Source organism: Mercenaria mercenaria, chromosome 9, assembly GCF_021730395.1.
Source record: "Mercenaria mercenaria strain notata chromosome 9, MADL_Memer_1, whole genome shotgun sequence".
NCBI lineage: Eukaryota > Metazoa > Mollusca > Bivalvia > Venerida > Veneridae > Mercenaria > Mercenaria mercenaria.
In genome coordinates, this window is record NC_069369.1 from 49,610,126 (window position 1) to 49,624,861 (window position 14,736).

Consider the following 14,736-nt stretch of genomic DNA (forward strand, 5'->3'; position numbering starts at 1 on the left):
AAACAAAGTAACAGATGACACCAGTAAACCTGTCTGAGAACCACAACAGCGTTTATCTAGATACAAAGTAACAGTTGACACCAGTAAACCTGTCTGAGAACCACAACAGCGTTTATCTAGATACAAAGTAACAGATGACACCAGTAAACCTGTCTGAGAACCACAACAGCGTTTATATAGATACAAAGTAACAGATGACACCAGTAAACCTGTCTGAGAACCACAACAGCGTTTATTTAGAACAAAGTAACAGATGACACCATAAACCTGTCTGAGACCACACAGCGTTTATCTAAACAAAGTAAACATGACACACACAACAGCGTTTATCTAAACAAGTAACAGATGACCCATAACCTGTCTGAGAACCAAACAGCGTTTATCTAATACAAGTAACATATGAACCAGTAAACCTGTCTGAGAACCACAAAGCTGTTTATCTAAACAAGTAACAGATACACCAAACAGTTTATCTAAACAAAGAAAGAGACACCATAAACCTGTCCGAGAACCACAACAGCGTTTATCTAAACAAGTACAGATGACACAGTAACCTGCCTGAGAACCACACAGCGTTCATTAAACAAAGTAACAGATGAAACCAAGTATGACCTAAACCTGAGAACCAAACAAGCGTTATCTGACCCATTTTATCTACAAGTAACAGTGACACCAGTAAACCTGCCTGAGAACCACAACAGCGTTTTATCTAAACAAGTAAAGATGACACCAGTAAACCTGTCCTGAGAACCACAACAGCGTTTATCTAACAAAGTAACAGATGACACAGTAAACCTTCGAGAACCACAACGGTTATCTAAACAAAGTAACAGATGACACCAGTAAACCTGCAGAACACAACATGGTTTTTCTAAACAAAGTAACAGATGACAAGTAAACCTGTTGAGTAAACAGTAATAAGTTGACCACAACAGGTTTATCTAAACAAGTAACAGATGACACCAGTAAACTTTTCTGAATCAAAAGCGTTTAATCTATACAAAGAACAGATGACATCTTGTAAACCTGTCTGAGAAACCACAACACGTTATCTAAACAAAGTAACAGATGACAAAGTAAACTTGTTGGGAACACAACAGACGTTATCTAAACAAAGTAACAGATGACACCAGTAAACCTGTCTGGAACATAACAGCGTTTATCTATACAAAGTAACAGATGACACAATGCTTAAACCTTCTGAGAAACCACAACAGCGTTTATATAAACAAAGTTACAGATGACACCAGTAACTTTTCCCCAACTAAAAGAGTTTGTGTTATCTAACAATTAAACAATGACAATGCTTAAACTTTGAGAACATCAAAGCGTATTTATAAACAATATAGTTTCTCAATTGATAAGTGTTCGCAGAAAAAAGATTTGTATACAACTAAATTTGACAGATGACACCAGTATGATGACTTTTAAAAACATTTGCTCCATTAAAAGAGTTTAAATCGGCTGATATATTTGCACATTAAAATTGAAATGACAATTAAATATTAAAATTTTAAGGTAAGACATACAATTTGAAGCGGCATGAGATACGCAATGATTGATATTTTACAGTAATTCTACCATGGCTGTGCTGTATAGTCTTTGTCCATGTAAATGGATTTGTTACAATATAATTATAATTACAGTGGATGCTCAATTTTAAACGTGATGACTTACAAGTATTTGCAATATATTCCTATTGAAGTGGTTGCAGAAATAATGATTAAAGATTACATGCTTTAGATATGTAAATGTTGCGGATGTCAATATATAGTGTAACCGATATTAATAAATGCAGTTCTTTTTTAGTTAAAACTATCATTTATTCTATTTCAGACTTGTTAACCCCTTAAAAATCATGTCTGTTATCCTGAAGTCCATCCACTTTCAATTATCCATTTTGATTCATGTACACAGACAGGCCCAGACTGGGCAGAAAAATGTTTGAGCTATTTTTACGTGGTCGGTAGCAGGGTGGGTGTGGGGAGGAGTGTTTCTTTCCGCTTTAAATTGCAGTCAGATTTTGAAATGGGCATTGCGGCAGGTGGTAAAAGGGCAAATGTATCAAACTGTAAAGTGGCAATATGGGGGAAGGGTGTGGGAGGATACCCCCTCCTGCAAGTAGGGTTTGGGGTATTACCACAAGAAATTTTTGAATATGTAGACCCTTGATACAGCCTTTGGTGCGATTTTAACTGAAAATCTTCTGTTTCAATTTCTAAATATCACCTAGATTCTTTCTAGTATTACAATATCCAAAGTATGACTGTCACTTCATCTTTTCACTTTCAGATCATGCCTCAGGACTAGAATATGTAGCAACCCTGACTAATTTTTCAAAACAGTCCTGCATTCAAACTGTTTAAATAAACCTAAAGAGCAGATCTCCAGCTTTCCATAACAGTTTTAATTTTGAAAATATCTCAATAAATAAAGAAGTTATGACAATTTGAAAATCGTGAAATGGGCGAAAAATCTTGAAATTTTTACTATGTAAATTATAGGGGAAAAACTTGGCGATCGCGGAACCGAACATTTCAATATTTTTTAACAAAATTGATTTACTCCACTAATAATGGAGATACTGTAATGAAACTTTGCATATTTATGTATTTTTTCCTGCAGAATTCAAATACGCTGTCCATTTTCAGATTCAAAAACAATGTAACCTTGTTATTTGCAGTCAAAGGTCTTATTAAACTGAAATATTTTCAAGAAAATTTTTGTGCATTTGACTGTCTCTCATAACTTCTCTACTTGTCAACATATTTTCATAAAACTTTAGTATTTCTTATGTATTACCGTATTTTCCCGTATTAACGCCCCCGGGGGCGTTACATTTTCGAAAGAGGGGGCGTTTATTTGAGGTAAAAAAAAATAAAAAAATGAATTTTTTTACAAAACTTAAAAACATCGTTCAAACTAGCTGTAAAGTGTTTCTGTGTTGTTTAATCCCTCCAAAACGTAATTATTTGGCATCCAATTTAATGCAGTGTGTCTTTTATGCATTTAAATACGGTACCTCGTGTATTCCATGTCTGGCTTTTTGACACGCTCGCGACACTACACATTACGTCATGACCCAAACAGCTGTGTACTCTGATAACATTTTCCTTAGTACATGCGGGTAGCTAACAGCGCAATAAACAATGTCAATGGTTTGACACGCTGCTGTGCCTGCTTTTGAATTAAAAGTTCTTAAAACTGCCGAAGAAAATGGTATATCGTACACACATTGCTGCAAGTTTGTTTAAAGTTGGCAGGAAGCGTGTGCGCGAGTGGTGTAAAAACAAATCAAAAATGTTTTTACCGTTTAATATGTACCATACTTAGTACAAATGTTTTGGACTTACAGTACATGGACTGTTTAAAAGTGTGTTTAATTTTTAATACATTGGACTTTAGTACTGTAAATTACTTATTATATGGACTTATAAAAATAAAGGTAGGTGATTTTTCCCGTTCTTGTTGACATTTTTCCCCTCCAAAATGGGTGGGGGGCCTTAATTAGAGGGGGGCCTTAATTCGGGAAAATACGGTATTCAAATTGTACATATTTTCAATTAGAAATAAAGGTATTAGTATTAATGAAAGGTAAAAACACCACTGATTAATCAACATGAAATAATTTTATTGACAGCTAAAAAATCATAAAATTCAGATAAATATACATGTATATTATAAACAAATACAATGCAAAGATTAACCTTCAAAACACACACAAATAGTCATCACAGGGAGTTCATAACTGGGATTTTTTAAGATTTAGATCTTTCAAGTCAACATCACAATCGCTGTCTTCAAATGTGGTTTGTACCGACACAGACTTTCTATCCAACTTTGGCACAGAATTTTGGACAGGCACGGTCTCGATATTTAACAAATTTTACAACTTATTGATTGTAGTGTCAATGTCATTTTGGTTTGAAGTGTTTTGAATGCACTCGGTCCATGGAGTCGGTGGCACAAACCCTTTTTCACAAAGATCTTGAACATTTTTGAAACCAGGCACTTTCTTTTTGCTGGTTAATTTCTTTTTTGCATCAAGAAGTCTCGTAATTTTTACATTTATGGCTTTGGAGTTAGAAGCACAAAATTCTACATTCAGTCTGATATAGATTATATGTAGGTGTAATAAAAATAAATTCTAGAATCATTTCTGTTACAATAATATCTATCATGTATGTTACTTGAATGTTAAAATTTCATAACACAGCTAGATATTTACCCAAAATATTATATCCAGATACAATTACACTTTTCTCCAGTTTCAACAATATATTTTACAAATTGTGATGATACGAAGACATTTAGCAGCAATTGGCAGTATCTGACATTGAAGTTTACGGTTAAATTACCTCTTATTTAAATCTTTTCATAAAAAAGTTGTTTCGTTTCGTCAAAGCAGCCAAACATAGACGATCTACTTTCGATTTCAAAAACTACAAGAAAATACAATTTAATGTCTCGCCGATTTGTTTATTTCTCAAAAAATAAGAAATAAAATCATTTTTAATATCAGTAGTAACTAAATAAACCAGTAAGAGCTTCTTCTTCCGATAATTTATCCGTTTACTGACTGCAAAATTCAACCCACGCAAAGTCGTAGAAGCGTTGTTATAAACAGGTCACGCGTATTCGCCGACAAGTGTCCAGAATGTAGTTAGGATTCATCTGCGAAGTCTCGCGGAAGAATTAACGTAGTGCACATATCTTATTCGAGTCATTTAAAATGAAGCTGTCATAATTTAATTTCATCGATGTGGTAAACTCTTTGATAAGAGTCATTCCATTGCTTTCAGAGGTACCCACTCAATAAAATACTAGCAGTATGTTCTGGAACAATATTTTGTCTTTCGCTGGATGCTACGCAAGCTTTGTAAGTCTGCGCAGTTCATAAAATGCACAGCGCAATAAATTTGTTATTTGCGCAATGATTTTAAAGATTATTTTTTGAAACGGACAGGGTAACAAATGGATAATTTGGCTAATAACTTAATATGCAGTTTTTATTTGAATTTGTGAACATCATATTTGCTATTTTGTGACAAAAGGGCATAAAATTCGTCACCATAATCATATGCGCAAATGTAGTACCAAATCCCGCAGAATCGTTATGCGTGTTTATGCTTAATGAGTTACCGCGGAAGAAATATGTGGCTTTATTCAAGTACTGCACAATTACAAGTCATAAATATGACAGATTACATCGTATATTGGTCATAGCAAATAGGATTGACATAAATGAACTTCATTCGATCAATGAACTCTTTGAAATTAGAGACAATCTAATGGAACTACATCACTTCGCTGTGTTGTGAGGCCATTTAAGAATAAGAAATCGGGCGATAGCAAGGACTCGTCAAACGCTTGACAGCGTTTAGCCGACTCAAAAAACTATTTTTACTTAAATTTCAATAGTGACCTTGATCCTACAAGCATAGATCATGTACACAACACATTGTCTCATCATGGGGAACATTTAAGTGTAGTATTAAGATAATCCATCCATGCACATAAGCTTTATAAGGCAGATACAAATTTTGACCTTCAATAGTGACCTTGACATCTGACTGACAACCATCAGTCATGCGGCCAACAAATAGTCTAATCATGGGAAATATTTCTGTGTACTAATTAAACAAGAGGGCCATGAAGGCCCTGTATCGCTCACCTGACCTACTGACCTAAAGATCATCAAGATTAACATTCTGACCAAGTTTCATTAACATATGGTCATAAATGTGGCCTCTAAAGTGTTAACTAGCTTTTCCTTTGATTTGAACCGGTGACCTAGTTTTTGACCCCACATGACCCAGATTCAAACTTGACCTAAAGATCATCAAGATTAACATTCTGGCTAAGTTTCATGCAGATATAGACATAAATGTGGCCTCTATAGTGTTAACAAGCTTTTCCTTTGACTTGACCTAGTGACCTAGTTTTTTAACCCAACTGACCCAGATTTGAAAGTGACCTATAGATCATCAAGATTAACATTCTGATCACGTTTCATTAAGATACGGTCATAAATGTAGCCTCTACAGTGTTAACTAGCTTTTCCTTTGATTTTACCTGGTGACCTAGTTTTTGATCTTACATGACCCAGATTCAAACTGGAACTTGAGATCATCAAGATTAACATTCTGACCAGGTTTCATGCATGTAAATGTGGCCTCTACAGTGTTAACAAGCTTTTCCTTTGATTTGACCTGGTGACCTAGTTTTTGAACCCAGATGACCCAATATCAAATTCGTCCCAAGATTTTATTGAGGGTAACAATCTGACCAAGTTTCATTAAGATTGGGCCAAAATTGTGACCTCTAGAGTGTTAACATCCAAATTGTTGACGACGACGGACGACCGACGGACAACGGACACAGGGCAATCACAAAAGCTTACCTTTGAGCACTTCATGCTCAGGTGAGCTAAAAAATCCTTCCATGCAATTAAAAGTTATGGGGCAGAATCAAGTTTTCACTGACCTTAAACAATGACCTTGACCTTTAACCGACAAGCATAAATCATGTGTGGACACATTGTCTCCATATGGGGAATGTTTGTGTGTACCACTAAGATAATCCATCAATGCATACAAAATTTATGGAGCAGAAACAATTTTTACTTGACCTTTAATAGTGACCTTGACCTTTGACCTACAAGCATAAGTCATGTACGTGCATTATCTACATATTGCCCTCTGTACACATACCAAGTTTTATGAACCTAGCTTGAATACTTTTCAAGTAATTCCAGGATCCAGATTTGGGATGGACAGACTAGGATAATGTTTCTCTACAGACAGCTTTTAGAGTTTTACAGTTAATCTAAACAAGGTAATTGAATGAGCCCAATTTCCATTATATTGTTTACCTGAAAAATGTGATAACCTGACACAATGTCTGAAAACAACAGTGTTTATCTGAACATAATGTTTATCAAAACAATCAAATAATCTCCTTTTTCTTCTACAAAACTCTTCAATTCTCATATCATTATCCTGCCATGGAATCAGTTTTCTGTGTACAACAGCAATAGAAGGTATTACTTCTAGGTTAATATACCGTATAGCGGGTTATTTCTGCGGGGGGAATATTTCTGCGTTTCTGCGGTCTCTCGATAGAATCGCAAAAATATTTCCAGCAGAATATTCATCCAGCAAAAATTTAAAACGCAAAAAAATCTGCATTTTTTCATCAACGTTGTTTCACGCTATGTTACCGAGGTAATCCAAAGTTCATAATGGGCTGGTCTAATTATTGAAAATTACTGTCGCCATCTAATAATTACCGATAATGGTATAATCATGATAATTAGGTGTGATGGTCAATCAAAGTCCTATCTGTTAATCCCTCAGAAAACATTCTTTTGTGAATGAAACAAGAGCCATGTCAGACATGGCTAATCCCCCCACCGGGCATATCATAATTGAAGGATGTGGTCAGCATCAGGGGTTTTAAGATGTGGAAGAAAAAATAAGTCAGTAGTGAGGTGGTTTACTGCTAAATTTTATTAATTTTCATGAAGAGTATAACTATGATGTTTTTCTATATGGCTACTGTAAAAAGAAGGAATGGAAAGCTAACAGGGAACAAGAGTGCCAGAATGTCACAATATATGCCCGTCAAAGCAAATTTCTTTACTCTAGCAGCTGTATTTGCAAATGGAATGTTAATTTTGTGGTTGTTTAGTAATTATTGTAAGTCTTTTGTTTTTTAAAGTCCACAAAAAAACTCCTTACTAGGTAGAGATACCTTATATATAATAAAATTAATAAAATACACCTAAAACTGGAGAGTAACATCTATGCTGTACCACAGAAAAGTGGTCTTGTTTTTTCCCTAGGGTCAATTATAAAAATGTTACAATATAAGTTATTTATAGTAACAACTAAGGGAAGTTAATCTTTAAAAAAAAAAAAAAAAAAAAAAGTCCACACAAAAATCTTTATCAGGAAGAGACTGGTCAAAATACACCTCAAAATTGGATTTAGCATGTTTGTTGTACTACAGAAAAATGGTCTCGATTTTTCCCTACGACAAGTAATGAAAAAGTTACAATAAAAGCTATTTAAAGTAACAACAAAGGGAAGTAATTCTAAAGAAGGGAACTGCGCATGACACTTCGTCTCATGATGGTGTATAATTGTGCCAAGTTACATCAAAATCCCTCCATGCATGAAGAAGAAATGCTTCGGACAAAGTCATTCTTGTATCTGACCTTTGGCCTCTAAGTGTGACCTTGACCTTAGACCTAGTGACCTGGATCTTGCGCATGACACTCCGTCTCGTGGTGGTAAACATTTGTGCCAAGTTATATCAAAATCCCTCAATGCATGAAGAAGAAATGCTCCGGACAAGGTTTTTATTCTTGTATCCTTTGACCTCTAAGTGTGACCTTGACCTTAGACCTAGGGACCTAGTTCTTGCGTATGACACTCCGCATCGTGGTGGTAAACATTTGTGCCAAGATATATCAAAATCCCTCCATGCATGAAGAAGATATGCTCCGGACAAATTTCTTTAAGAAAATATGATAAAGGGGAATAACTCAAAAAATAGGCAAGGTAGAGTTATTGTTCTTGCACACTGCACTTCCTCCCAATGTGTTCTATCAGTGTATGAAGTTTGAAGAAAATCCCTCCAGTACTTTTGGGGTTATGCTCCGGACAAAATGTTTTAAGAAAATATGATAAAGGGGAATAACTCAAAAAATAGGCAAGGTAGAGTTATTGTTCTTGCACACTGCACTTCCTCCCAATGTGTTCTATCAGTGTATGAAGTTTGAAGAAAATCCCTCCAGTACTTTTGGAGTTATGCTCCGGACAAATTTTTTTAAGAAAATAAGATAAAGGGGAATAACTCAAAAAATAGGCAAGGTAGAGTTATTGTTCTTGCACACTGCACTTCCTCCCAATGTGTTCTATCAGTGTATGAAGTTTGAAGAAAATCCCTCAAGTACTTTTGGAGTTATGCTCCGGACAAATATCGTTGCGGACGCACGGACGGACGGACGGACGGACGGACGGAGAGCATTTCTAATATCCCCTTCACCTTTGGTGGGGGGATAAATAAACTGAGTGAATTTCACTTGTGTTGTTCTAATTAATCTCTTGCGGCGATCTTCCAAACTAGGTATACTTTATATAAGTTTACCCGTTATATATATACTGTAGTTTGCAGTTGTTGTTTGTGCAATAATTTATTGTTATTGGTGTTATAATTTTTCATTTCGCAAGTTATTATATCCTACAATGTATTCATTAAATGCAAATTACTTTACAGCAGTTACCAGTAATTTAGTTTATTGTTTTCATACGCTATCATTCTCACAACGTCCGATCATGCGAGGAATTATCTCCCCTTGGCATCAAAAACGCAAAAATTTCTCTTCCTTTTAAGTGAAAACGCAGAAATTAAACACGCAGTAATTTGTTTCACATTATTTGGGGCCAAAACGCAGAATATTTTGACCCCAGAAATAACCCGCTATACGGTACTACTTGCTTGTGCATTCTTGCCATAATGGCACAATTCATGAGGGCCATCGAGGACCATAATGAAACTAGGTGTGCCATCATGGCAAGAAGGCATACACCAGCCATTTTTTTTATCTTTTTATTAATATATTACTTCTTTTCATATTTATCTTGGTATTTTCATGTTTCATTCTTTCCACAAACCTGTAAGTATCATTTTCGTTATCAACAATTCTACTGTTATTTGAGACTCAATCTGAAAACAAATAGCAGCCTTTCACCCACCATACTGACAACGTCAACGTCAACAGGCGAAGACGTTCCGGTTAACAGGGGCCATTCTCACTTGTGAGGCAAACTGCTTCATTATGGGTTGTAATGACTAAAAATTTCCAAGACAGCTTTTGTTACTATTTATAGTAATGTATATAATAATGCCCTGATATAAATGTGAACAATTGATATAATTTTTCAATGACAATGGTTCCAATTATATTGAATACAATGATCTAGCAACGTCTTTAATAGCAGGATGCTTCTTCAGTACCTAACAGGATAGAGCATAAATAGCCAGCCTCCAACATGATGCATTTAATATAATTATTCTGTGTTTTCCTTTATTTAGAGATTTACCCTAAGCCTTTTTTACGCCATACATGTGATCTCCCGCGCGGGAGGGTCAAAATCCCGATTTTTTCACCTTGCCTCCCGTCTCCCGACCAAAACCATAATTATCCCGCTTTTCAAAAAAAAAGAAAAGAAAAAAAATCAATATTATGACTTGGTTGATAATTACCGAGGAGTGCCAAACATGTTTACACAGTAAGTCAAAGTGTCACCGACTGTTGTGTATTATACATGTTTGACACGTAGATGGAGGAAAGAGTTAGTTTTTCACAGGTGAATTTTGATAACATGATTAATTCTTTTGATAAGGGATTAGACAAGCAGGGCCATTTCCACCTGTCTCATGGGGCCGAATATCGACCCATTCTCAATGCCAGTTAGGCTCCATTTTTTTACCAATGTGAAGCAAAAAACTCCAAGTCACAAGAAATAATTCCCAGCTGGAATGAATTTTTGATTATTCAAAGAAAATAAAATCACATAAATAATTGTTGGAAAAACCAACCCAGTACTATTTTTAGAACATGAATGTTATTTCCCCTTATGCAGTTACGCCATTTTCTTCCAATGTTTACCAAATTAATTTGCTAATAAATCGGACTTATTTCATTGAAAATTGGATGAAAACACACACTCATTTATATGATAACTTCAATCTACATTATTTTGGTAAGGGTAAATACATGTTGATGCATTTCTGTTTTCTGTTTTTCATGTCAAAATCATTATCAGTATTTTCATACGAAAGTGGGTGGGGTAAGGAATATACATAATTTATGGGTTGTGTTCAGACCAATTTAGGGCTCCGTTTTTTTCTTCAGTCCTCGGGTAGAATAATGTTAATGCATGTTCACCACCATTCCAGACCTAAATTGAGACTTTGTTTCAACAAATTTAATCTGTTTAACTTCTGTCAAACAGCATGCTCGACTTTTCTCAGTGATTGACTCTGAATTAAAGCTTTGCCCGTAAAAGGGGCAGTTAAAGCTTTGCCAGTAAAAGGGGCATAATAGTCAATAGCTTTGAATGTAACAGATATATTGGACATTATATAAAACTTTAACCAAAAAATGTAAGTTAAAAAGTGGCATAACTCTGTCAAAATTTAAATCAAGAGTTATGAGGATCAGTTGTTTCTTCTGGTGTAGACTTATGCGTTATTTTGTGGCCTAAAATGTTGGATTTTGTCTCCAAGTTTTGTGTCCGCGCGCTTAATTTATGTCGATAAAAAACCTCCAGTTTTGAGAGCCCAACTCAAGCTGAAAAATGGCAAACCTCCAGTTTTGGGATTCTGAACTTATCACATGTATGTTTTACGCAAGGGAAACAATCTAAATATATAGTGAAATATTTGAGTGAACACCGTTTCTTAATCCTAATCCTGCCCATGTTATATCAGTGCAAAGGAAAAGTAACCTATCTATGATAAATGCCATGTATAATTACACAGTTATGCATCTAACAGTCTTGAAATTGATTTCTTCGATTTTCTCATATTTCTAGATATTTTTCCCATACTTTGACGCATATGTATGGGTAGTTGAGATTGTTCTCTTTCCAGCAGTAGCCTTTTCAACATATTTCACCTTGTGAAATTCTGTGGGTTTTGACGTTTTAAAAAAATCGTCTGTTTGTTGACAAATTTCACCACAAAAATGTCCTACTTTTCCCCAGGGCAATCAATTATTTGATCTTTACATAGTTTTGTATTGAGGTTGCTAATCCATGTGGCAAATGTGCATGCTTTTTTCATGGTTAGAGGTAAACAGTGGGTAGTTTGGATGAGGCACTAGGTCAATTGTCACCTAAGCCTATCATAAAGTCTTTGCGGAGTTGTCTCCATTTTTTCCAAATATTTCATCCGGGATCATTTTTTTCAGCTCAAATAACTCTTTTTCAGGAAATGATATTTTAATATTTTTTTCAGTCCTTGTATTCTGATGCAGTTAACTTCACATACATATAATATAGATAGCTCATACTTTAAGTTTGTATTTTCAGTTACAATGCCTACTTTATTTTATTTAAAGGTATACTAGACCCATATTTCATATTTGAAAACATGAAAAAAATACTACCAGTAGTTTATGTATATATAGAATAAACAAATTTATGTCTATTAACACTGATGAATTCGGTTAATAATAATACACACTGTATACATGTACAGCTGAAAGCAGTATAAATGTGTACTCCCATAAAAAAAACTGGAAGTTTTTTTTACACTATTAGCTGTTACTACATGACATTTGATTATGAATGTAGCTCAATACAGACTATTTATTTATATATTTAGTGAAGTTGAATATATTTGATGAGGACTATCTGCATTTGAAGTAAATATCTTAATATAAAATATTTCAATGAAAGATGAGCAAAATACATCTTTAATACTTTGAAGAAAATACTTTAACAAAGGGTAATTCTTTTTTTCCAGGTCCAAGCTGATGAAGGAACTTACGATTGCATCCCAGGTCATGTACTGTGAGGATCGTAAAATGACAATGCTTGAGGTCCCCCTGAAAGAGAGAGAAAAAAATTATACTGGTTAATATCATTGTCCAACACACTATTGCTGTTATTTATGAAGTTTAATTTCCTGGTCTATGTCAAATAATGCTTATACTAGTAACCGCTGATTTTTTTCTGTTTTTCAATAGTATATTATCTAAGTTATAGGGGTCTAGGGCTCAACAAATCCACTCTTCCACTCGTAAATATGAGCAAAAACTGGCTTCGGGCAAGTGGAACTTGGTGTGTTTGTTTGTTTGTTTTGGGTTTAACGCCGTTTTTCAACAGTATTTCAGTCATGTAACGGCGGGCAGTTAACCTAACCAGTGTTCCTGGATTCTGTACCAGTACAAACCTGTTCTCCGCAAGTAGCTGCCAACTTCCCCACATGAATCAGAGGTGGGGGACTAATGATTTCAGACACAATGTCGTTTATCAAATAGTCACGGAGAACATACGCCCCGCCCGAGAATCGAACTCACGACCCCGCGATCCGTAGACTGACGCTCTACCTACTGAGCTAAGCGGGCGGGCTGGAACTTGGTGTGATACCCATCCTGCAGGATAAAGCGATTTTTAACCAAAATAACAAAAACTGAGCCATGCAGAAGCCGTATAGCTAAAAGAACTAAAACTGAAGTTCATTTGTTGCTTGCAAAATCCATCCAACACTGTAACTGTACCCCATTATGATCGCATAAGCTACATGCTCCATAATTTAGAACAAGATTACTTAGAAGATGAGCAGTAGCAGATGCGCAGATTAAAAGTCAATTTTTGATGTAATATAATACTAATATCAAACTGGCTACACAAAATAAAAATAGAACAAAAATAATTTCCCGTCTTGTTACTTATCTATTGTTTATGGACATTTTTCAATAGTTAAACATCAAATATACATGTAGTTCCTAAATTATTTTTATTGAAGTGAAAATAAAAAACAACAGTGCCTACGATTAAACAGAAAGTTTAAAGAGCTTGAACATTCAAATATGAGCCAGCAAGAAATTATCATAACAAACAAACAAACAGACTCAGCATTGCCCTAAATTGGTCTGACCTTGATCCCTTCAATTTCTGATCACTACCAAAATACCTGTCAATCTTGACACCTAATAAAGTCAACACATCTTCAAGTTGCAAATATGTTATGTAAATGAACTGAATTCAGTTTTCAAAACAGAAACTGGTTTAATAGTTCAAGGACAACAGAATGATAAAGGTACACCACAAAAATGAAATTTTAGCATTTAATATTTACACTACACTCAGGTAATATGATATCTGTTTTCATGATGAAAAGTTTGTAACTTTGTACAAATAGTAGTATCCATTAAGTATACATGAAATGATGTATAGATATGCCTTTAATCAATACTGTTTTGATCAAGATGTTCAAAACAGTATTAATTAAAATGGCATAAAACATTGAGAAACTTATACACTGCTATCACATCTGAAAATAATCAAATTTAATTTCTGTGAAACAGATGGAATGTTTCTCACATTGCCCATCTTACTCTCACAGACATTTGATAAAAATTATGATTTTATCAAGAACCATAAATAAAAACCTTTGTACTTCAAACACTGAATGATAAATCTCTGTGAACCTATTCTTAACATTTATTTTATGCAATTTATCAACTATAGTCTCACATAATCAAGCTCGAAGATAACTGTGTGAACAAGAATTTCAGGAGTAGGTGCTTCCAGTTTTAATTTCAACTTACAATAATACTATTAGGGGGAGGACTTTAATTATGGAGTATATGGTATTACTGAAGATAGTCTATGCAATAATTTTACAGTCATGTGTTTCTGCAGATAATCTTTGCTTCTGCAAGAGAAATTTAATGTAAAATTGATGTAAACAAACATATATCTGTCCCAGTTGTATCCCAGCTCATAAATAGTTTTCAATAATAAGATACCCTTGTAACAGGAGATTTACTTTTTTCTAACAGGTAGGGTATTAAACTTGTATGAGAGATGGGGCAAAATTTAAATTTCCCAATAATAGAATTTGTTCAACTTTGTATGAATACAGTTTCATGTTAGAAACAGAAAAATGCAAAAACAATCATAAAAGGTCACCATGCTTGTTCAGTGGTTA

At 34.6% G+C, this 14,736-nt stretch overlaps 1 protein-coding gene across 6 annotated transcripts in view; it reads right to left on the reverse strand.

Moving 5' to 3' along the window:
• LOC123547082 (uncharacterized protein ZK1073.1-like) overlaps positions 1 to 14,736 on the reverse strand; it is a 114,690-nt gene that overhangs the window by 95,100 nt on the left and 4,854 nt on the right. For all 6 annotated transcript variants that reach the window (XR_008372422.1, XM_053551371.1, XM_053551370.1 and 3 more), the window contains exon 3: positions 12,568 to 12,625. Coding sequence is in view for 5 of the 6 variants with exons in the window: in XM_053551371.1 (XP_053407346.1) it covers positions 12,568 to 12,625 (58 nt within the window). In the remaining variant the exon portion in view is untranslated. The remainder of the gene's footprint in view (positions 1 to 12,567; positions 12,626 to 14,736) is intronic.